We start from the raw sequence: 22,938 nt of genomic DNA on the forward strand, positions 1-22,938 counted from the left end.
AAGTATATGTATTCACTGAAGATTTAGGTATCTCCTTGCACTTGTTTCATACAAATCCAGAAATATAGGTATATGTGATCCATTTCTCGAAAGAGTATGGTGTAATTCAGCTTTGGTTGTGTAATCATTGTCTTGTTTTGTGTTTTAAGTATCACTCTTCATGATCTTAGTATTTAATAGTTTCTCTTTTACCTACAGATGTTTGTTTAAATAAAACAAAAATGGAGCAAAGAAAAGCAAAAGGAAAAGGTGAACAACATGGTGTTGTTTGATCAAGACACTTATGACAAGCTTATCACTAAAGCACCCAAGTTCAAGTTCATTACTCCATCGATTCTCAAATGAGGGTATTTTATAATATTTAATAGTATTGTCGTATTCTTTATTCGAAACATATGGTTGGTGTTGTTTGCTGTAATTTCCACATGATTCAAATAGTTTCTTGTTATGCTCTTCAATATAAAAAATATAAAAAAAATAGAAGAGTGTGTCTTTAGGAAGGAAGACAATAAGAGAGCTAATACGGGATCTTGGAGAATGATGTGCTTTGTGAAATAATTTCGTTTTGATGTTAATTGAATATGTATGCTAGTTTCTCTACAGTTTCTGGAAAGATTGGATGGTATTTATGATTGTGAAAAATTGAATCTGTAAGTTTCTAGAAGGATTTTGTGTAATTCAGGATGACATTCATTAAAAAAAATAAGGAAAAAAATGGGAAAACACGCCCGCCCGTCTCTCAACACACGGTCTCATCCTATTAAGATTGTGAAAGTAACCATTAGGCCAAAGCCTATTATTCAAGTATTATTTAGCAATTGTTAAATATATAGCTATTAGACGCACATTTTGTGATTTCTGGAAAGATTGGATGGTATTTAGGAAGCGTTTTCAGTAATTTATGATGACATTCATTTTAAAAAAAATACGCGCATTTTGTGATTTCTGGAAAGATTGGATGGTATTTAGAAAGCGTTTTCTGTAATTTAGGATGACATTCATTAAAAAAAAATAAGGAAAAAAATGGGAATATACGCCCGCCCGACTCTCGAACACACGGTCTCATCCTATTAAGATTGTGAAAGTAACCATTAGGCCAAAGCATATTATTCAATTATTGTTTAGCAATTGTTAAATATATAGTTATTAGACGCGTATTTTGTGTTTTCTGGAAAGATTGGATGGTATTTTAGGAAGAGTTTTGTGTAATTCAGGATGATGTGAGTTCAAACCCTTGTGGGTGTGTATTTCCATTTTTATTTTTTAAAGAATTCTAAGAACATTTTTATGAATACCATCCAGAGCTATCAATGAAATTTTCATGATATCAAGGTATGCTTCCTCAATTTATAGAGAATTAGCATTTGATTCAATTAACATCAAATTCAAATTTTTACAAAACACACCATCCAAACTATCTTTAACATCAATTTCTAATGTGAAAACAAAAACCATCTCTAGAGAACGAACCAACCCCTAAACATCTCAATTAACTCAGTGTCTAGGAAGGTTTTCCTAAATTTCAAGTGAACCTTCCTAAATATTATATTGTCCTTCCTAAACTTTATAAAAGCCTTCCTAAATTAAAAAAAAAAAGGTCTTTCATAAATTTCTTGGAATCCTCCTAAATGATAATTAGCATGCCTATCTCATGGTATAAATGAGTAACAAGTTTTGTGGTAAATATATATTTGTCACAAAATGTAATAAGAAAAACAAAGACCAATAAAATGTGGTTTATTAATAGAATAGCGAGTTCGAATTGCTTGGATAACAACAAAAACCAATGCTTCAAAACTAAAGATCAGGTTTCAGTGTGATCCATGACATGTGTGATTTGTTATCTCTCTTTGTGCAACCTTGCCTTGTCCTTCTGTAAAAAAATAATGAAATCAGAAAATATGTTTAGGAAGGTCTTCCTAATCTTTACTAATCCATTCCTGAATTTTAGCTACAGTACGTCAAAAGAGAAATACCACATTAAAACCTCATCCATCTACATAAACCAATACAGACGCACCATGTAATACCCTTCAAAGCTACTTATGCTTTGCACACCATAGCATTAAAAAATAGATTCTTCGAACCAAATAGAAAAATTAACTCTCCCATGTATGTCATTTTCTTTTTTCAACAGATTCACATTCTAGAAATGTGATGAAAGTGGTATACTTTGCCATTATGTTGATTGATTAGGTACCTCTGATCCCAAATCAATCACAAAGAATCTAATGTGTTGCAATGAATTCAATATTAGACTCTCCATTTTACTAATTCAAACATTAGGTGTAAAAGGAACCTAACTAGTAACAAACATAAGATATTTACGAGTGAGCACATGAGACTTAAACAATGCAATTGTTGCTCGAGTTTAAGTATCTCAACTAATCTAAAATCCCTCTTTGATTATAGGGATCTACAATAATTGTGTCATCCTTAACATATCAAAACCAAGATAAGTCTACAGAGTATTGAGCCATAAATCAAGGAATTATATTCAAAATTTCAAGACTTAAGAGATAGGGATCTCACAAATTAAGATTAATGACATTGAGAATAAAATTTACCTCTTGAATAGCTTTGATACTTCCATCCAACGATACCGAGATTGTTTTTCATTTGGAAACACTACTCCAAGCTGAGTCCCAGCAAGCTCAACACAAGCTTAAATCTGAGATCACCGACCCGATCTCAAATATGACGAAGGATAATCAGCATATACGGTGTCGTTTTCTATGCTCATTAGGAGGCTTGAGCCATCTGAGAGTACAACATTTGAAGCGGACACAAAGATCTCGCAATGTGCAAATTTAACGAAGACACATCATGATTTGAGATCGTCGCAGTCGCTGTTGAGATCTGTTATCACAGATTAAAACGCAAAACGACGAAGCAAGGTGAGGCGAGGAGAGTGCATGGCGAGGTGAGGCGAGGAGAGTGCACGACGAGGTGAGGCGAGGAGGACGTACGATGAAGCAAAGAGAATGTGAAACGGTGAGACGAAGAGATGAAGCAAATATGCGAGTGTTTTGATGTAAATGTAATCTTGTCAAATTGTTTAATGACAAATGTTAGAACTGGAAATTGTTGGGGCTTGTGGTATTTTTGACCCAAAAACTTAAAATCATGGTATCCATGACAATTGCCCTTTTTTATTCTTTAATTGTGCTAATGGAAGTGTAGATCATTTTGATAACATGTGTAATTTTTTTTTACTGTAAGTAGATGTTTAATTTGCTAAAATGGACATTATTTCCATATTATTTTTGATGTAGATATTTAATTTAGGAAATGAAGGGTGTGATTTAGGTTTTTAGGTTTTAAAACTGTAATTTTTTTGGATAATCCTTTGTTATGGTGCTACTGCTATGTTATTGATTAAAATGCCAGATTAAAGTAAACAAAAAAATCATATGATAAATTAGACTTATATATATATTATTTAAAAAAAAAAAAGAAATTGTGTAACATACAGTCATAACGCTTTGTCAGGAAAAAACCCAACCGTTACTGTTTATACTTCTTTTGCCCCTGTCCCAAGCAACAAGTTTCTTTGTTTTTTTTTTTTGTTTTTTTTTTTTTGAGAAAAAGCAAGTTTCTTTGTTGATCATCATTAATTATATCATCATAAGTTTTGGGGTTGTTATGGCGAGAATCGCATTCCTAACCAATCGATTACCTTTGTAGATTGCTTGCACAATGGAAACATATCCCTTATATATTAAAAGAGAAGTATTCTCACACAAAATGTTGATGTGTCGCATTTACAGAACTCTAGACACTATTTTCTTTATTTATCATCAGTTTTTTATAATATCTACATTTATATACCATTATATTTTTCCAAAAATACAATTAACACCTAAAATTAAATTTTTATATTCTCTTTCTAACTTAATTATATCCTTTAATTGCATTTTTATAAAATCTTTAAAATAAATTTAAAAGCTCTTTGTTCATATGATATGATAATACAAGATTGATATTACAATAATTCTCACGGATTAAATTTTAATTATTCTACAAAAATTAGATATATATATTTTTAATATATACTACACAATTGAATTTTAGATTTCAAGTACCGATAAATATTAGATTTTGTAAATAAAATTTATGTAAACTCATTTAATAATTATTTTATACGGCACTATGTGCTGGTTGTTACCTAGTTGTTGTGTAAATTTGTTGTCTAGTTCCATCCATATCTCATAAATTATCGCCTGATTGTACTTCTCCTCGGAACCCTTCACAAACTGTAAGTTTTCTCTCCCTTACAACTCATATTTATTAAGTTGCACAGTTTGTCAAATTTCAAACTCAATTGCTCATGGATTTATCAGTCAAAAGTTATATAAGATCTCAAGACTCGAGAATAAGGAATATGAAATTGCAGAAATGATTCAATATTATAATTATATATCGTAGCTGTTAACACGTTAGATGTTGAATTTAGGAAATTAATTTTTTTTTAGTATTATACTCATCGATTGTTTACTACAGTAAAACCTCTATAAATTAATAAGGTCTGGACCATGAAAATTTATTAATTTATAGAGGTTTTAATTTATCGATAAATTAATATTTTATTAATTTATGAAGAGATTTTTTCATTTTTATAATTTTAAAAATTTTATATTACTAAATAAACTATATTTTTTATCATTCACATTTTTAAATATTTTTTTTAATTTATAATTTTGGCTATCGTAATAGGATGAATGTCAATTGTTTACTATATTATCTAGGTAAAAATGATAAATGTTAGAAGTTTAGAATTTAGAATAAATTGCTACTACCATCCTTCATGGTAATGATGAAGACGAATAATATATTGTGATACTTTTAGAACTAATTATCACATCTAGGACTCTCCAAAATTTTTGAATGCAATTTGAGAAGATAACAATGAAAAAGATAAGAGATAAACTCCAACAAAAATGCAAATTCAGAAATATGAAAACAATAATAGAGTTATATTTCACTAGATTTTCTTAGATATAGTCAAACAACAATAGAGTCCTATCTCACTAGATTTTCTTAGATATAAATGTATATATATATATATTAGTTTATTTGATTATTAATTTATGATATTGATGGGACCATATTGTTACTTAGGATTTTCAAAAAAATATTATCTTATTATTTTATCGAAATGTGTCATTTTTTACATCGGCCTAACTCGGGACCGGAAAAATTTATTAATTTATAGCGAGTATTAGTTTAAAGAGTATTAATTTATACAGGTTCTACTGTACTATAAGATAAATTAATGTGCATGTCGTATACAGTTAGGAATATGTAATAATTCAACTGTATATTATAGTAATATTTTAGTTGAATTCGAAAAACATATGATGATAATCTCGTGGAACACACTAAGGGAAGTGATTGCACATGAATCATTGGAGATCCACAAACAAATCATCTTTTAAGGTGTTCACATATGACACCTTGAGATCTCTCCCAAAAAAACATACAGCATTTGGATCACGAAAGATCAAACCACAAAAATGGATCCATCACTCAAAATACTACAAACTCACAGATACCCTTTGACCATTTCGTCTCGTTTTGTTAATGATTCTTGCAAAGGCTGCAATGTAAAAGGTCCCATCTATGGAGGCTACCGTTGCAACGAGCCTTCCTCAACTGGTTTGTTCTTTCACAAAGAGTGTGCCGAGGCTCCATCAGAGATCCTCAACCATCCTTCTCATCCTCAGCATCCTCTCAAACTCCACAATTCTCTACGAAAACCATGTAAATGTAATCTATGTGGTAAGTCTTTTTTTACTTTTGGTTATCGTTGTTCATCAAATTGCAACTTCACCGTGGATCTCACATGTGGGATAAATCCATTGCCGGTTACTATTGAACATTTGAAGTCTCATCATCATCCAGTTGTCTTCTTGAGAGAACCGGCTAACCCGGGCAGGCGCCATTGTGGAGTTTGCAAGGGCTATAAATGGTGGATGTTCTTATGCATGTCTTGAATGTAAAGTCCACTTTCATGTTGAGTGTGTCAATCTTTCCCAAGAGGTGAATCATCCTTCTCATCCTCAACATCCTCTAGAGTTACTCTTATACGAATCACTAGACAGTGACGCCGAGAAGACATGTCTTCTCTGTGGAGAACGACCAAACAAGGTGCTTTATCGTTGCTCGATATGCAACTTCAGCGTATGCCAGTTTTGTACAAAAGATCCACCACCTCTTGCTATCGAGCATCATAAGACGCATGAGCATCGACTTGTCCTCTTATCAAGACAAATCTCATTTGAATGTAATGCTTGCGGGATGCAAGGTGATCGAAGTCCTTACATGTGTATTCAATGCGGGTTTGTTGTCCATCGGACTTGTATTGACTTACCACGTGTCATAAACATCAACCGTCACGATCATCACATCTCTCTCACTCATCATCTCGGCGTTGGGTATTCGAAATGTGGGATTTGTCGCAAAGATATAAGTCAATACTATGGGGCTTATTCTTACGCTATTTGCCCCAACTACGCTGCTCATTCACTATGTGCAACAAGAAAAGACGTATGGGATGGAGTAGAACTCGAAGGGACACTTGAGGATAACGAAGATATTGCACCTTTCAAAGTGGTGGGTGATAACTTGATCAAGCATTTCAGTCATGAAGAGCATAATCTAATACTCAAAAAGGACAATATCAATCGTGACGAAGGCTCACGTTGTGAAGCATGCGTCCTTCCTGTGTATTCTGATCCGGTCTATAACTGTGAGGAATGTCGTTTCATTCTCCATGAGAAATGTGCTAAACTTCCAAAAAAGAAACGACTTGTATTCAACACAAAACCATTCACACTATGGTCCAGACCACCACGTACATTTCATAGCAAAGATTTTAGATTCTACGATGTTTTCCGTTGCACGGCTTGTAGAACAAAGTCTACTAGTTTCAGGTACGTTTCTGATTGGTGGGTTTTAGATGTCCGTTGTGGTTCACGTTCTGAACCGGTCATTCATGATGGTCACAAACATCCTCTATATTACGAAAAGAAGGACGATCACTATTGTGATGCATGTTATACACATATAGATGGTTATGTGCTTAGTTGTGATACTTGTGACTTTGATCTGGATTCACACTGTACTGATTTACCAAAAGTTGTAAAACATAGCTGCGACGATCATCCACTTTCCCTATGCTATGGCGAAAATACAAACGGGAAATATTGGTGCGATATTTGTGAGGTGGAAACAGATCCAAGTAAGTGGTTCTATACTTGCTCTGATTGCGGGGTTACTGCACATACCACATGTGTACTTGGAGATTTTTCACGTCTCATGCCAGGACGCATCATCAACTACAATAAAGTTAAAGTTGAAGTGGTTCCTAACGACCTTAGTTCTCGCCCGTTCTGTGCAAGTTGTCACTCAAGATGTAGAGCGCCTATCATTTTAAAGCTTTGTGATCCATACAGTGGATACATTTGTTCCGATGCATGTGCAATGTCTATCAGTACAGCTATGCGAACAACTATATAGCTGATTATTTCATTCAATCGTTTCTCTTGATTTTTTTGGATGTAAGAGTTTCTTTCCAACTACCACCATGTGATAAGAGAGATATACATAAAAGTGCTTACAATTTCTTGTGCTAAACCTATTTTGGTTAAAGCTTTCCTATAGTTATATACAGTATAGTCTTCATCGATGGAGGAAGGATTAAACTGAATCTAACGCTTTGATTGGGTTCGACTGTTTAAAGCTATAGTGGTAAATCATAATTATAAAGATCATCTCCAATGGTTTCTACAAGGTTATTGCAAAACTTGCAACATGTTTTCGACATAATTGTGACAACATTTGTAAATTTTTAATTTCCTAAGATCCTAATAAGAACATAAATTTGTGACGACATATATAAAGTTATGACAAATTTGCTAAAAAGAGAGTGGCAACTAATATGGTTTCAATTAATGGAAACAGAGACAGGGGGGGATAAGGGAGCAAATCTTTGTAAATCAGTAACGTAAACCAAGATGAAAGCTCAAAGTCATTTTAACAACAAAAATAACGAATATGTGATTTTCATTGCAAATGCAATATTCTGAGAGACACAACGCAGATGGTTTTAGAAATACAGATAACAAACTCACTCAAGTGACTAAATCTACAAGACAAGAAAAGTGTTCAATAAACCATAAACCTCTGTATCAATTTGAAATTTACAAGAGTTACATAAGCGAGGAGGACCATCTATGACATGTAACCTCAAACTCACTCTCATTTTCATGCAAAAACCAAGACTGGAAACTGAAGGGATGCGACTGAGTTGATTTACAAAAACAGTGGTCTGTTTCCGGTTACCTTAGATATAGCCGCCAGAGATTAAGATCTGCACGACGGTAAAGTGATGCCTCCACAGAAAGATGCGATTATTATGTACAGCACAAGAACTATTAAGCACGTCAGCAGGACCCTGTCAAACACATAGAATGATAGTTAAAACCAAAAGATGAGAAATTATAATAATCTGGAACAGACGAAAACATCAAAACGAAACATAGTACACTTCTCTATGCAAAGTTGGAACTAAGGAAGTATAGCTTCTATCGCCAATATTCAGAGATATAAACTCTTTCCAGATACTTTGATTTTTTCTTGAGGAGAATTTCCTAAACTTAGAACTAATGTATCTCTAGTTTAAGAGATATATTAGTAAACTATGCTGCAAAAAGGCGAGTTGAAAACACATAGAATGTAGAGAGTTGTATCTCGTTCTCGTAAGTACCAAAACCAAAGAGAATCAAGAAGAGACAGAGATCCTTACAAGAGCTTAGCGTTTTTCATCCAAAGAGCTCGACGGAGGCGCTTAGATTGTTTCCTGAAGTGAAATGCACTATCTTGCATAGTTGCTGTCTTATCAACAAGAAGCTCAATTCTATCACCTCTCTCCATTATTTTCTCAATGTTCTCAACCATGACTGATCGAATCTGTATAACCCGAAAAAACAACAATGAGAAAACTAACCTTTTCCACCAAAGACAGTTACAAAGAAGCATGTGAGCTAAAGAAGACTTATACCTCACTGACTTCTCCTCTAACACGATTGAGAGTATCAACACTAGGATTACTAGAGAAGAACTCCATCTGCTGATGCAAAACCCTTGAGAATTCATCATTCATTGCATAAGCTGGAGCCTGATGCGCCACTCTTCTATAGTTTTTCATAAACCTCATATGAATATCTTCCAAATACGAAAATGGAATCCTCCCTACAAAATCCAATCACCACCACCACCACCATAAGCATAAAGAGAAGACCTTAAAACTCGTGAATCATATACAACAAACACTTTAAATCCAAAGCAAATTTCAATAGCCATAAATCTCAAAACATATCCAACGATTGGGAGAAAAAATCTTACTTCCGAAGGTATCATTGGCCATACAGAGAAAGGTAAGACCATCGGATCTAAGAATATGGAAGATGTAACGGTCTTGTGAGAAACAAAGTCTTTCATCGGTGGTCTCCGGCGAAAGCTTCTCGAGGATCCGTCGTACCACGGCGCCTGTGTTTCCCGTAACGGCGCTGAATTCCGCTAATACCACCGTACCTCTCGCCACAGCCGCGTATACAATCGCCATCGGAGAATCTTAAATCGGATAACGTCAGAGAGTGTGGATCACGCGCTCCGGCGGTGAGAAAGTTCAACGTCGGCTTTGCTGTGATCTGAGCAGAGAGTAGTTTAAAATAGGTTAAGAGCAAACGTTTCGTATATAACCCCTTTTTTATTGTTACGTTTTTAATTGTCACCTGCATATAATATTTTCTAACATTTTAACCCCCTAGGCAAATTATCCGAACCGAACCGGTCAAAATTACGTTTTTCGGTTCGGGTTCGGATACACCAACTAAACCCGATCGGTTCCTTCTTTTCAATTATGTTTTCCCGGTTCGGTTCGAGTATAACCATTAAAAGCCCCACGCGATTGCGAGTCTCTCTCCACTGTTGACGAGCTTAACTTCGACGAGTCTCCGGCGAAACAGGCGACTGAGGTGAGTCTCTTCTATCGCCGACTAATTTACACAGGCGAGCTTCTCTCTTTTTCTGTTCTGTCTACGGTTGAGTCTAAGATGATGGTTATTTTATTGAATCAATGCTCTCTGCTTCTCTTTCTCCAGCGAAGTGTTTGTTGCGTAGTAAACTAGGGTTAGGAATTGGGTTAATATTATAATGGTGGGATTGTGTGTTCTCTGTTTCCGACTGAACAGATGACCTATCCGATTTCTATTTTCTGTTGCCTGTTACGAGCTCAGTGATTAGACTATTGAGGACCCTTGTTTTGAAGGGTTTTGTTGTTCTCTACTGAGTATTCATTGTGCTTTGAAAGTAATGTGCTTTTTTTTTTTTTTTTTTTTTTTTTCTGGTTGGTTCTTATCAGATTGGTGTCATTCTTCTTCTGCTTCTCCAAGACCATGGTGTTTGGACAAGTAGTGATAGGTCCTCCTGGATCAGGCAAGACGACTTACTGCAATGGCATGTCTCAGTTCCTCCCTCTTATCGGAAGGTTTCATTTTCTTTCTTTTATTCTCTTTTTGGATCAAAGAAAGAAGACTACTTTTGTAGATATATCGTATTACGTTTATTTTCTCCGTCTCTAGCTTAGTGAAATTTACAAAGTTCCAAACTTTAATTTACAAAGAGTGTTAAAATCCAGAAATTCTAACTAAGTTTGCTTGGTTGTGAAATGTTGTTCCAAGAGAGTTTTTCCAGATCCGTGAGGACTTCTCCGGAAGTATTTTCTCTTAACGTTGAGTTATGTTGTTTTCGGCAGGAAGGTTGCTATTGTTAATTTGGATCCTGCAAACGATACATTACCGTATCCTTTTTGATACCAAATTATTAAAAAAGTGGTTGAAATTGGCGTATAGCCATGAAATTTTTTCCAGGTGTGTGAGTTGTTTCTTGACATTGATCTTAGTTATGAGTGTGCTGTGAATATCGAAGACCTGATTAAGTTAGAAGATGTTATGCTGGAACACTCGCTTGGTCCTAATGGAGGTGAATATTTCATCTTGATTCTTCTTTTGTTCTTAATATTTTAATTTATGTTTGGTCAAGTCAATAACAAATTTTTTAATGACACAGGTCTTGTATATTGTATGGAGTACTTGGAGAAAAACATTGACTGGCTGGAATTGAAATTAAAGCCTCTTCTGAAGGGTTAGCAACACAATAAGTCTCTCCTTTTTTTTGTTTTTAACGTAATGTCACTTCGTTAAAGTAAAAAAGTTTTGAAACATTTGCAGATCATTACATTCTCTTTGATTTTCCTGGCCAAGTGGAGTTGTTCTTCATTCATGACAGTACCAAGAATGTTCTCACGAAACTGATAAAATCATTAAACCTCAGAGTATGAGCTGTTCTATACTTGTTACCTTACTAGCTAAATGAACCTTACTGAAGAGTCTACATATAACCTGATGAAGTTTTGTTTGTTTGTTTGTTCTGCAGTTAACTGCTGTGCAACTAATTGATGCCCATCTATGTAGTGATCCCGGGAACTATGTAAGCGCATTGCTTCTCTCCTTATCCACAATGCTTCATATGGAACTCCCACATGTCAATGTCTTGTCTAAAATCGATCTGATTGGCAGCTATGGGAAGCTAGGTATCTTTTTGTTCTCGTAACATTGATTTTGATTTTGCAAAAGTATAACATGGACTCGCTAACTACCATCTCTGGTTTCATGTAGCTTTTAATTTAGATTTTTATACCGATGTTCAAGACTTGTCATACTTGGAGCACCATCTTGGTCGAGATCCTCGCTCTGCTAAGTACAGGTTGATATAAAACATCTTCTGACTATACATGGAAGTGGAACGGTTAATCAATTCCCGCTTAAATGCACTCTAGATATTTGATGAGTTCGATGGTCTTATTTGCAGAAAACTAACAAAAGAGTTATGTGGCGTCATTGAAGATTACAGTCTTGTAAATTTTACAACCTTGGATATTCAGGTTTAAGTTCCCCCCTCCCCCCTGCACCTCTCTCTCTTTCTCTCTCCCTCTCTCTCTCTGCAAGCATCTTATCACTATTTTGTTTTTGTTTTCAGGATAAGGAAAGTGTTGGGAATCTGGTAAAGCTCATTGACAAGAGCAATGGATACATATTTTCCGGGATTGATGCAAGTGTGGTTGAATACAGCAAGATTGCAGTTGGTCAAACTGATTGGGATTATAACAGATATCCTTTTTTTTTTAATAAAGAATTTTGATTTCTTAACCATTGCTTCTCTTATCAGTAGCTGTGAGTTTAGTTTTACGTCTGCAACAAAAGAGTTGTTTCTTTAACGGTATAGTCTTCACAGTTGCGGCTGTGCAAGAGAAATACATGAACGACGAGGAAACACAAGACTGAGGAATTGAAACAGAGCTTGAAACTTCCAAAGAAGATGAAGAATCTCCTTAAAATCTCTCTGAACCAAACCATGTAACGGTTTGTATGAGCCTTTTTTGTATTGTTGGGCTCGGTTTCAAGTCTAAACAATCACACAACCTATGAACCTACTGGATTTGGTTCATTGAGTATGCTAATTTTGAGACGAGTAAACTAATCAGAATTAATCGCCTTGCTTGCACCTTATATATTTTCTGCCTATCAAAACTTACTACTAAGTTACATAATTAGTAGGAGTACTATTTTTTTCCAAATTTTGTCTCACTATTTTTTCCACTTCGTTGATTATTCCGTCTTGGTTAGCTATAATGTCAAGGTGTTGGACTTTTTGAGTTTCTGAATCACACCTCACACGTGCCCATGGCTCCCACATTCTCTAGGAAAACATCTCAAATGTCACTTTTTAGGTCATTTATTCTTGCTCAAAGTATGACGTTATTACAAGGTAAAATAAAGAGAAAATAATAATTCAGGTCACAGAATTGAAACTAACAATAAGCAATTCAAACATCGCTTGATTACAAATGCCAATCTAAATAAGCTTCAAGGCCAACTCAGCTGTTCCCATTCCCAAATTGGTTCCGTTAATCCTTCAACCAAATCTACATTCATAGAGAGATCAACATGTTGTTCTCCACCTGAAAACGAAGTGTCCGGTGAGCTTTCGGCACGAAACGATGATGTCCCAGCTACTGCAACCTCATTTGTAAGCATTCTCTCTGGCTGCAAAACTCCCACAGGAGGACGTCTATCAAAAGCTCTTGAGCTTCCTGTTGTTACGTAGACACGACATAAACTGAACTCGTGTCTCACCTACAAACATTTCAAGAAATCCAAAAAACATAAAAGTTAATTAAAAACTTAAATCAAGAATCTTTTCAGTGAAAACTTTTATAGATATGCAAGTAAAAGTACCTGAGGAATTGTGGAAGCGGTGACTGTTTCGTCAACGGCTTTGTACTCGTTCATCTTCCATTTTGTTTTTCTTCCGGTTGGTGCTTTTCCAATGTAGAAAACCATAGTTTTCTTGACTCCAATCATTCGGTTGTCTTTGGAAAAGACTGGACCAGGTGATCCAGTTGCTTTCCAGTATCCTGAACCAGTGGTTCTACTCGGTCTACCTCCTCTAGCTTCGCGTTCTTGTCTTGGCACGAAGAAGAACCATTGCTCAGGGTCTCCTCGACATCTCTCTCCGGACATATCTGCAAGACAGTGTAAGTATAATAAACCAATACTACGTACCATATATAGTCATGTGTTCAATCTGAATAATTCTAACTGATATATTTGATCAAACCAAATTACCAAACCCGAACCAATTCAAAACCGACTAAACCGATCTAGAAACGGGTAACTATTTTCTAAAACAAGAAAACCGAACATCAAAATGGAGAAGTTTACGTGCTAGAAAACCTACCTAACTTATATTATGCCCTAATGACTCAACTTTCATAATGATGATTCTGATGCAATAGTTTATAGCGACGACATTAATCTGAGAGAGGTTAACGTAACGTACTTGGAAGATGACTAGGCTCGACCTCAAAGACATCAAGAACGGGAATGACTCGGTGCACTGATACATCACTCCTTCCTTCGAGCTGGTTCCGTAGGTAGAACGCAACCAGTTCTTCTTCCGTGGGATAGAAGCGAAACCCAATTGTAACCTCGTCTGCCATTTCGGTATGGTATAGCGAACACATTAATTGCAGCTAGCTGTATTAATTATTAAATTAAATGTCATGGACTCATCGACATTAAATAAGTTGTCGAAGTAGAGATTGGTTTCTCCGAGTGAAAGGAGAAAAGTTCTTTTACGCGTTTTTCTATATATATATATTTTTTTTTGTTTAACTCAGTTTTTGTACGAGAGATTGGAAACGACAACGATGTTCTTTTTGTGTGTGTGGGTTTGATTACTTTCGTTATTGTGTTTACTGTTTAGTAAATTTTTTACGAGCCACGTACGTGTATTGAACAAGTCAAGCCTTCGTCTTGCCGTCAAGTTTAGGTCGCTTTTCCTTATATAGTTTAAATCTTTATAATTTCCCTTACCAAATTTTTTAAAATAGTAATTTTTTTTATAAAGAAAACACTGATTAGTCATACTTTCTAGGGTTAGAAAACATATATTCCTACATAATATCTATAATAATATTTTTACACCAGTTTTTGCTCAAAAATACTTTTTTGGAAAGTTTTTGCATTTATTGTCATTTAATGCTTATGTCATTTAATCTTCTCTACTATCTTTATAATCAAACATAATTAAAATATTTTAAATATCCATATATAATATTCTATAATTAATATAGATATTTAGAAGATTTATTCCATATAAAAAAAAATTATTCTCCTATCATCTTTTTGATTTTAAATTTTAAATTTAGTGAATCATCATATAATACATAAAGTTAATAAAATGTGTATTTTTCTGTATATATTGTGACTTAATTTTTTAAAACAAACATATATTACTCAATTAATATAAAAAGTGTGTGTTCAACATACATATATAGTAAATTATAAAATTTTAAGAAGTTTATAATTTGTAACTGATATATCTAAACTTAATAAAATGTTTAAAATTATGAATATTTAAACATATTGAATTTTCAAAATAACACAAACGAGTTATATTACATTACGGGTTATATGACATTACATGATTGAATTGATAATATTAAAAAATAAAATATTATTAATATGATACTTTAATACGGGTTTAATCCTTATTTTACTATTTTAACAATACCAATATAAAATATGTCGAATCAAACTGATTTAATTAAGATTGTATTAAACAACAATTGTTGTGCGGTATAACACGAATTATATACTAAATCACTAAAATTAACAAAAGAGGAGTACATTAGCAAAATTAGTATTAAAATAGTATATTAATAAAAAAATTAAAAAAAAAAATTTGTCCCGTGGTGTACCGCGGGATGATAATCTAATCATGAAAGTATGAAGTTAAAGAAGAAACTCTATGACCTAACAAAAAAACGATCTATTTTGGCCTTTGTGAGGTATTTGGTTGTAAAATCGAGTTATATGTAACAATTCTCATTATAAGTTTCATATAACACTTAAGTTATTTTACATAACAGACTGTCGTAAGTATATATATAACTAGTTCAAAGAGATGAAGAGAAGACTTGGCTGTGGGGTTTTTTCGTTAATTCATGACTTAAGTTCGGCCATTTGCAAGTTAGTTATCTTTTATAGTTGCACATTACTTTTCAGAATTCAATCATGGAGTATGATTATACTACATGACCTTTTTACATACCGTGATACTTTGTACCATAGATCCGAAAATCAAATAAAGTGTATATTTTGGAGATATTTGAATGTAACTATTGACCAAAATATTACAAAGAAACACTTCCATTCCGTCTACATAACAAAATTTAATATTTCGAAAAAAATAATAATATTTCAGTTTTTTTTCCCCTTCGTGCACAACTCACCCATTTATGCACTACTAGATTATGACACCAATATAAACCATTAGACTATATGCCACATGTTTGAAGAGATTCGGAAAATTTCCACGCACATATATATTTCGGAGTTACAAGCTAAGATGATAAGTATAATTTTTTCAGTCTAGGTTAAGAGCTTCGTACTCCAAGTAGACGACTGATATATATTAATATTTCAAATTTTTAAAAAACCATATAACGAATTTAGCGTTTGGAATTCTTGATATGGAACCCATGTACCAGTTCGGAAAATAAAGGACACCAAGGTGAGGTTCGTCTCCATGACTAGCAGAATTAGCATCACTAATATTAAATTAATAGGACACGTAATATATAGTTTAGGGCCTTAGTGGTCATCTAACGGGTCACTAGGGGTCTCTCTTAATTAAATTAATAGGACACGTAATATATAGTTTAGGGCCTTAGTGGTCATCTAACGGGTCACTAGGGGTCTCTCTTAATTAAATTACTGTTAGGTGCACGGGGTCCCCATCAATAATTCGCCTTTTTTTAGTGTTGCTGCGACCTTGATTAATCTCAACTTATACTTAAGAAACGAGTCAACTCGAGACTTTTCCTAAATGGGGTTGCTTCTATTAATATAGAATTGTCAAAATGCAATTAAAAATAAGTTAATTTGGCAAACTACCAGTTTTGGTTTGTCATTTTGTTTGGTTCGGCAAAATTTGCTCGATCACTAGGTAGACACAAGCACTGAAGCACCGACTCATGGGTTAAAATGCTACGCACGAGCCACTTACGCGACAAGCACCACCAATTAATATACATTCACGGATATGAAGAATCAATAAAGAAGAACCCGAAACGAAAAGATTTATGACCGTTTTGGTTTTGGTTCGTAAGCAGAATAAAACTTAATCAACATACAAAACCCCGATACCAGTCTCCATTTTTATTTTGTGTTTTTTAAGCTAAACATAGGTTTTGTAGTCTTGTAGAGAGATATTGTATTTGCTAAATGAACTCCTTGCAACGACGAGTATAAGTTTAAATTTATCTTTAGAGTTTTACGTATAAAAAATATTATATTTAGTTTTATGTAGTTAATTTGCATTTTTTGGATATAAAGAAAACATTGGTGGAAGTTTTGACAACCCGTAGACCTTTTTTTTTTTCGTCAACTCGTAGACTTCTTTAGTTTTTTCTTAAGGAAAAGTCAAGGGGGAGAAAGAAAACAAATCGATCGATAGAGCCATCAGCCACAGATAACTACAAGAAGGAATTAAAACTCCGCATTTATTTCTTAATGACGACAGAATTGTCATCGTACTAATAATTTTTGAGGTGTATTTTCTTGTGGCTAACGTGGATTTGAGACTTGGTCCGTTCTAGGCTAATACGAATTTTAGTGACGTAACGTTTTACTGCTTTTAGAGCTTTTGTGTCTCATTTACAACGTGTGATTGTTTAAAAGATTGTTGTCTACTAACGTGTGATATTAGTTAATATAATTATAATCATGTTTTCTGTAAATTGTCTGATTTTCTTCGATCATATAATATTTATTTTTATGAAATTCTGACCGACTTATAATATTTCCCATATGGCCATATATATATTTTTATGAATATTTTTCGTATATACCAGTATTAATCTATATGATTTTACATGTGAATCAAAGTCCATGACCAAAAAAAAACTACAAATCTCCATGTAGAACTTGAATAACATGGTATGTTTTTTTTCTTCACATTTTCACGTTTTGAAAACCTAATTTTGCTTTGTACATATCATCGTCAAAATTTTGAGATGTGTATATTATTATTATAATTTAATATTTTCTTTGAGAGAAGAAAAAACTAAAGTAAAATAACATAAGTCAAACACATGATATCAAAAATAATATAAAAGAATTTTAAACATATTTCTTACTTTATATAAAAACTGTCTAGATGAGGAGTCTTTTCATAATAAATTGAGTGAGCGTGGGGTTTTTTGCCAATAACAAATTTGCATTAAAAATGTATTCAAGTTGTGTGAGACGTAGGTAACTACAAAAATGATAGTAACATTTTAACAAAAACAAAAATCAAACAGGATTAAAATATATGAGAAAATCAAACAGTTTTTCGTATATGTTTTAGCTTTTTCTTGTTAATGAATTGGCAATATATGAGAATATGTCAAACAGGATTATAATAACAGTTAAGCTTATCAAATCAAAGCAAACTTTATCGCAAGACCTGTACATGAGTTACAGTTTCTGCCTCTTTATGTTTCATCTTTTGGCGACAAGTGATCATCATTTCTAGGAAATATGTTTATCTTACTCCAGACGACCTGATGACACAAAAGAAGACTCTTGAGTCTTAAGTCTTGATCATTATAAAAATAATCAAATTGACTTGAAATTTTTTAAACAAACTTTATAAAAATAATCAAACTGGTAACATTCAAATGCATCATTTAGCATTTGGGCTTTTTATTCACAACATCAACCTCATCTCTGGGCCTCTGCTACGATCATTATTCATTTAGACTCCTACAGAAGAAGAAAAACTTTATTCTGGTACACACGTTAACTTACATTTGGTTATCAATCGACAGCCAAAAAAAAACTTTTTCACTACACGTTTGCGTTGACTCTGAAAATAATATTTTTTTGACTTTATTTTGATTTGTACAACTACAAATAGCAAAAATTAATTTAAAAACTGACAAAATTATATTTTTAGAGGTATGGTTTTAAGTTTTAATATTGCTCTTCCTCATGCTTATCTTTTAATATACTAACATTTTTTGTTGGCCAAGAACCAAAATTTGAATGTGTCTTATTTCCATATTTTGTTAATACTTCAAAAATTATTCTTCCATGTATTACATTAACATGTTTCTCCGTCTGTCTTCGCTTATATATAGATAGGATTTTCCAAAATCCTTAACAGTTAACACTAAACTATATATAACTTCTTCATAATAAAAATTTATTGCCATTGTAGATTGTATAAGGGTTAGAGTAGTTGTAAATGATAAAAACTCCACATACGACTGAGCAACAAAAGCATGATTTTACCTACAAAACCGCATAAAGAAGCTTTTACATTTTGATCTTGCGGAATAAGGGATAAAAATTCTGTGGGAAATCGCAAAATTATTGCTCTTCCTCATGCTTATCTTTTCCATTTTCTTCCTCTAATTCGTCATGGTCTTCCTCCTCAGGCTGAACCAACTTCAACTTGAGTCGACCATCTTCACGACTGGCTCGTAGAAACTCTCTCCTCGGAATCCTAACTTCTTCCAACACAAGCCTCCCTTCTTTCCTATACGTCTTGAAGCTCATCCTCGTCATCGCCGGAGGATACTCTCTCCGTTCCTTCCCTCGTGGTTCCCACTCTTCTCCATAGCTGCTTCCCTCATCTTTACCCTTAACATGAATCATCTCGTCATCAACTTCTTCTTCTCCTTTACAGTTGACTTTTTCGTCTTCCAAGCCGTAATAGCTCTCTGACCCTAAACCTTCAGTACACAGCTGTAGACTGCTGTTCTCGGTTGAGGTTTTCTCGTAAGAAGAATGGGATGTTTCCCTGAAATGAAGCTCACCGAATATCTCTGTATACGGCGGTGGCGTTTCGTCGTGGTGGTGGGTGGTGACGTGGAGCCCTTTGCTTGGGTTCCAAGGTGAAGTAGAGGAGAGAGTATCAAGAAGTGACTTTGTGGAGTTGTTTTGTCTTGGGTTGTCGAATATTCGGTGAAAGCTTCCATAGGCAGCCATTGTTATGGAGAAAGAAGAGGCTTAAGAATTTGCTCTCCTCTATGTTTTTCTTTTTGTTGGTTTGAGGTTGTGAGAGAGAGAGAGAGAGAGAGAGAAAGAAAAGAGGACACGAGGTGAGCATGAAGGAGAAGATGGTATTGTCAAATATATATTCTTTACGGGGGAAATTAATTACTCGAATAAATTGATAAATGTTTCGTTATATCCAAATATTCAAATGGTTACTCGAATGATGGTTAAACATGCATATATTAATTTGTTGACAATGTATATATTTTTCAATTTGACGATGGTGATGAATGATGACAATGTTCTAGTTGATTCTGTGACTTTAATAATAATAGTATTTAGGTTTAGTTGCTGCCTACCAACAAAAGCAACTTCAAAGTAAAGGAATTAATATTACTCGTCCTAATTAGTCATCTAGACCGAGTACTTTATTATATATGTTGTTACCTATTATTATATCATATGACATGCATGTTCCATTTTATTATGCATGCATTACATATTTACATTAGGAAGTATCTTAAAATTAATCATGTAAATAATTCAACATCCATTAATTTATCTCAGGTTAACTCATATATATATTGACATCTAGAATGTAAATGATATAGCATGACAGACGATGTATGCATTTATAATTTCATAGGTTGGTTCGGTAAATTATTAAATACACATAATTCACATTTCCATTGCTCTGTTACACTGTAACTGTTAATGCTACTTATTATACTTCAATAAATCAAGATTTCTTTTAGTGAAAGAATGAGGAGAATGGAATAAAGAGGAGCGACCAAGTGGTGCCAATTTTGGTGGCTATAATTTTTTTGGGCACGGCGAAATAATTTTATACGGACAACTTATATATTCTTTATATTATGGAATCATACCACTATTCATTTCTCTTTTCAAATTTTGTTGGATTTGATTTTTCCTTAAAACATTGCATATTTTTAAAATATATACAAATAGCTGAAACTATTATCTTTAAACTCAGGATCTCTTATGTTTCAATGCTTTTGTTATTAAGGTTTTGATGGGAATTAAAAAAAAATAGAGGGAAAGAATAGGTGAAGTGTACACTTAGGCTATACGTGGAAGTTTTCTACAGAACAACATTTTATTTTTCTGGACAAAATAAATATTGAATTTCCAGTGGTGGCAAACCACGACAGATTCGAGATATATATATAGTTGAGTCGATGTGATTGGTTAGGCCGTGGGAGCCTCGTGATCCTCAACCACATAATCTAATTTCACGATATTCTCTTATAACCAGGTGTTATGGCCGGAGACTAGCTAAACACATACTGTAGATCACAAATATACAACATAACCCGTATTGAATGAATGAATATCAATAAATGTATCTACTATAAATTTATTTCAAGATATTTAAATTGTACACGAGTTTAAATTCATACACTATCACGACAATAAAAAAAAAACATTATAGAGGACTTGGTGTAGTTGTGCTAATAGGTGGTGATGTCTGTTAATGTGGAATGGTCGGTCGTCTCGTTAAACCCGTTTCAGCATGGGCTGGAGATTCATCTTTACACCACGGTAAAATATGTAAGCAGGTATGTCCACATAGTGGAAGTTTGATTGGAGAATTTCAAATATACTTTTTTTTCATATTTACTTTCAAATGTTGTTCATTTTCAGTTATATGGTTTTTATAGAGTTTTATAAAAAAAATTGAAAGGATTTACAAAAATGATTATAAAATCTAGTTCTTAACTATTATTTTACACGGTTTTAAGAGATTTTGTAAAAAAAATGACTTGGAGGTCCAACCACCGTACTTATTGGCTTATTCCCATAGATGACCAATAGATATTTTTAAAAATATTTTGGGTAGATGATTTGTTTTTGAAAAAGATTACTATAAAGATATTTTTCAATTTATCTTGATATATCTAATCATCGAGATAATAATTAATCCAATATTAATTTAATTTGTATTGATTTTGTTATTTATATATTTACACATATATTGGATTTAATTAAAAAAATGATAAGTTCTTTTCATGTATTTCTTTAGGGAAAAAGAAAAACAAAGGGACATGAATTTGTGATGTATGACGAACGTCTCCATAACAGTTGTCCGTGGAGCCCTGTCCGAATCTATCCACCAAACAGATATCACTCACGACTTCACCTTTTCCACTTGGTCAATGACCAACGACATCTTCTTCGTCCTTACCTCATTTATCTCTATCTTTATCATATATACTCCTCCCAAACACACGTAGACAATATAAAGTTTTTTTTTCTTTTTTTTTTTTGCGAATAATTCTATACGAATTATATTATCAACGTCCACAAAAAAATATGATTTAATCTTCAGCGACTGATGGGATACCCAATCCATAGAATGGAGCCTTGATGTCTCCTAGTACGTATTGGAGCATTTTGCTCCTCGTAAGATTTATAGCCATTAAGAATATCACTTGAAGACCAAAAGAATCTTACTCGTGAAAGTTTCGGAGAGTTGATTTAACGTTTGGTAAACTTTTTTAAAAAATAGCTCAAACTTTATATATATATTTTTTTATAATTAACTTTCGTTGATCATCTATTATTCTTATTCTTCATATCTCTCGTCAGAAACAATTCAATAAAATCAGAATGTGTATGATTTTTTATTTACAAGAGTAAACACATTAAAAGTTATTTCTTATTGGTACGAATGGACAACACTGTAGTTTTTCAAAATAACAATATATAGTTATATGGTCAAGTCATTATCAGCATTATAGCCAAGATCTTTCATGCAAAAAAACGCTAATACAATAAACAGAAATTAGCTGGAAAAATAACTAAAATACAAACTATAACCCACGTGAGAAATTCCAAGTGCCAACAAACAAAGTATGAACTGATCATCAAGAATAAAAGATAATAAATCATGGTGTCAAGATATTATTCCAATATAGTTGCATGATAATTTGTAAAGAGATTTTTTTAAGTATAATTGTCCGAAAATACGATCTCGTGGAGAAGTGTCTTTGATGCAATTGTCAACCAAAATACAGTATCAAGAACTTTTAACTTCAGAATCGATAGATTGATTTTTATGTTGTAATATTGTGTGTTAACAACTGTTTATATAGATTTTTTTTTTAATCTTTTTTGACAAATATTGATGTATGATCAACGATTGAAATGTTACATTTTATTTCTTAAAACAGGGGATTTCGTTAATTTTTTAAAAATACTATCAGTTCTCCCTTTTTCAAAATACCTTTTTAATACT

The 22,938-nt window shown here is 33.3% G+C and overlaps 4 protein-coding genes and 1 pseudogene across 5 annotated transcripts; 2 read left to right on the forward strand and 3 right to left on the reverse strand.

Moving 5' to 3' along the window:
* The first annotated feature begins 5,516 nt into the window (after positions 1–5,516).
* Positions 5,517–7,521, forward strand: LOC104738098 (uncharacterized; annotated as a pseudogene).
* A 529-nt stretch (positions 7,522–8,050) lies between these two features.
* Positions 8,051–9,795, reverse strand: LOC104736244 (vesicle-associated membrane protein 714). The gene is made up of 4 exons (XM_010456197.3): positions 9,409–9,795; positions 9,065–9,255; positions 8,810–8,973; positions 8,051–8,458 (listed from the first exon to the last, which is right to left on the reverse strand). The coding sequence occupies exons 1-4, from the start codon at positions 9,626–9,628 to the stop codon at positions 8,368–8,370; spliced, it is 666 nt and encodes a 221-aa protein (XP_010454499.1). The 5' UTR covers positions 9,629–9,795; the 3' UTR covers positions 8,051–8,367.
* Positions 9,796–9,906: 111 nt separating this feature from the next.
* LOC104738099 (GPN-loop GTPase QQT1-like) lies at positions 9,907–12,634 on the forward strand. Of its 2 annotated transcripts, none has more exons than XM_087482673.1 (11): positions 9,907–10,040; positions 10,427–10,552; positions 10,820–10,864; positions 10,967–11,046; positions 11,134–11,208; positions 11,295–11,398; positions 11,500–11,656; positions 11,742–11,829; positions 11,935–12,007; positions 12,103–12,233; positions 12,356–12,634. In XM_087482673.1, exons 2-11 carry the CDS (start codon positions 10,461–10,463, stop codon positions 12,405–12,407), a joined length of 897 nt encoding a protein of 298 aa, XP_087338799.1. In that variant the 5' UTR covers positions 9,907–10,040; positions 10,427–10,460; the 3' UTR covers positions 12,408–12,634. The 2 variants fall into 2 exon arrangements, with proteins under 2 accessions (XP_087338799.1, XP_087338800.1); XM_087482674.1 differs by having other exon boundaries at positions 9,959–10,074.
* A 206-nt stretch (positions 12,635–12,840) lies between these two features.
* On the reverse strand, positions 12,841–14,244 carry LOC104736245 (NAC domain-containing protein 90). The gene is made up of 3 exons (XM_010456198.3): positions 13,966–14,244; positions 13,362–13,648; positions 12,841–13,259 (listed from the first exon to the last, which is right to left on the reverse strand). The coding sequence occupies exons 1-3, from the start codon at positions 14,147–14,149 to the stop codon at positions 12,990–12,992; spliced, it is 741 nt and encodes a 246-aa protein (XP_010454500.2). The 5' UTR covers positions 14,150–14,244; the 3' UTR covers positions 12,841–12,989.
* Positions 14,245–18,865: 4,621 nt separating this feature from the next.
* Positions 18,866–19,902, reverse strand: LOC104736246 (uncharacterized). Its single transcript, XM_010456199.3, has one exon. The coding sequence runs from the start codon at positions 19,668–19,670 to the stop codon at positions 19,050–19,052; it is 621 nt and encodes a 206-aa protein (XP_010454501.1). The 5' UTR covers positions 19,671–19,902; the 3' UTR covers positions 18,866–19,049.
* Positions 19,903–22,938: the final 3,036 nt, after the last annotated feature.

Source organism: Camelina sativa, chromosome 13, assembly GCF_030686135.1.
Source record: "Camelina sativa cultivar CO46 ecotype springtype chromosome 13, ASM3068613v1".
NCBI lineage: Eukaryota > Viridiplantae > Streptophyta > Magnoliopsida > Brassicales > Brassicaceae > Camelina > Camelina sativa.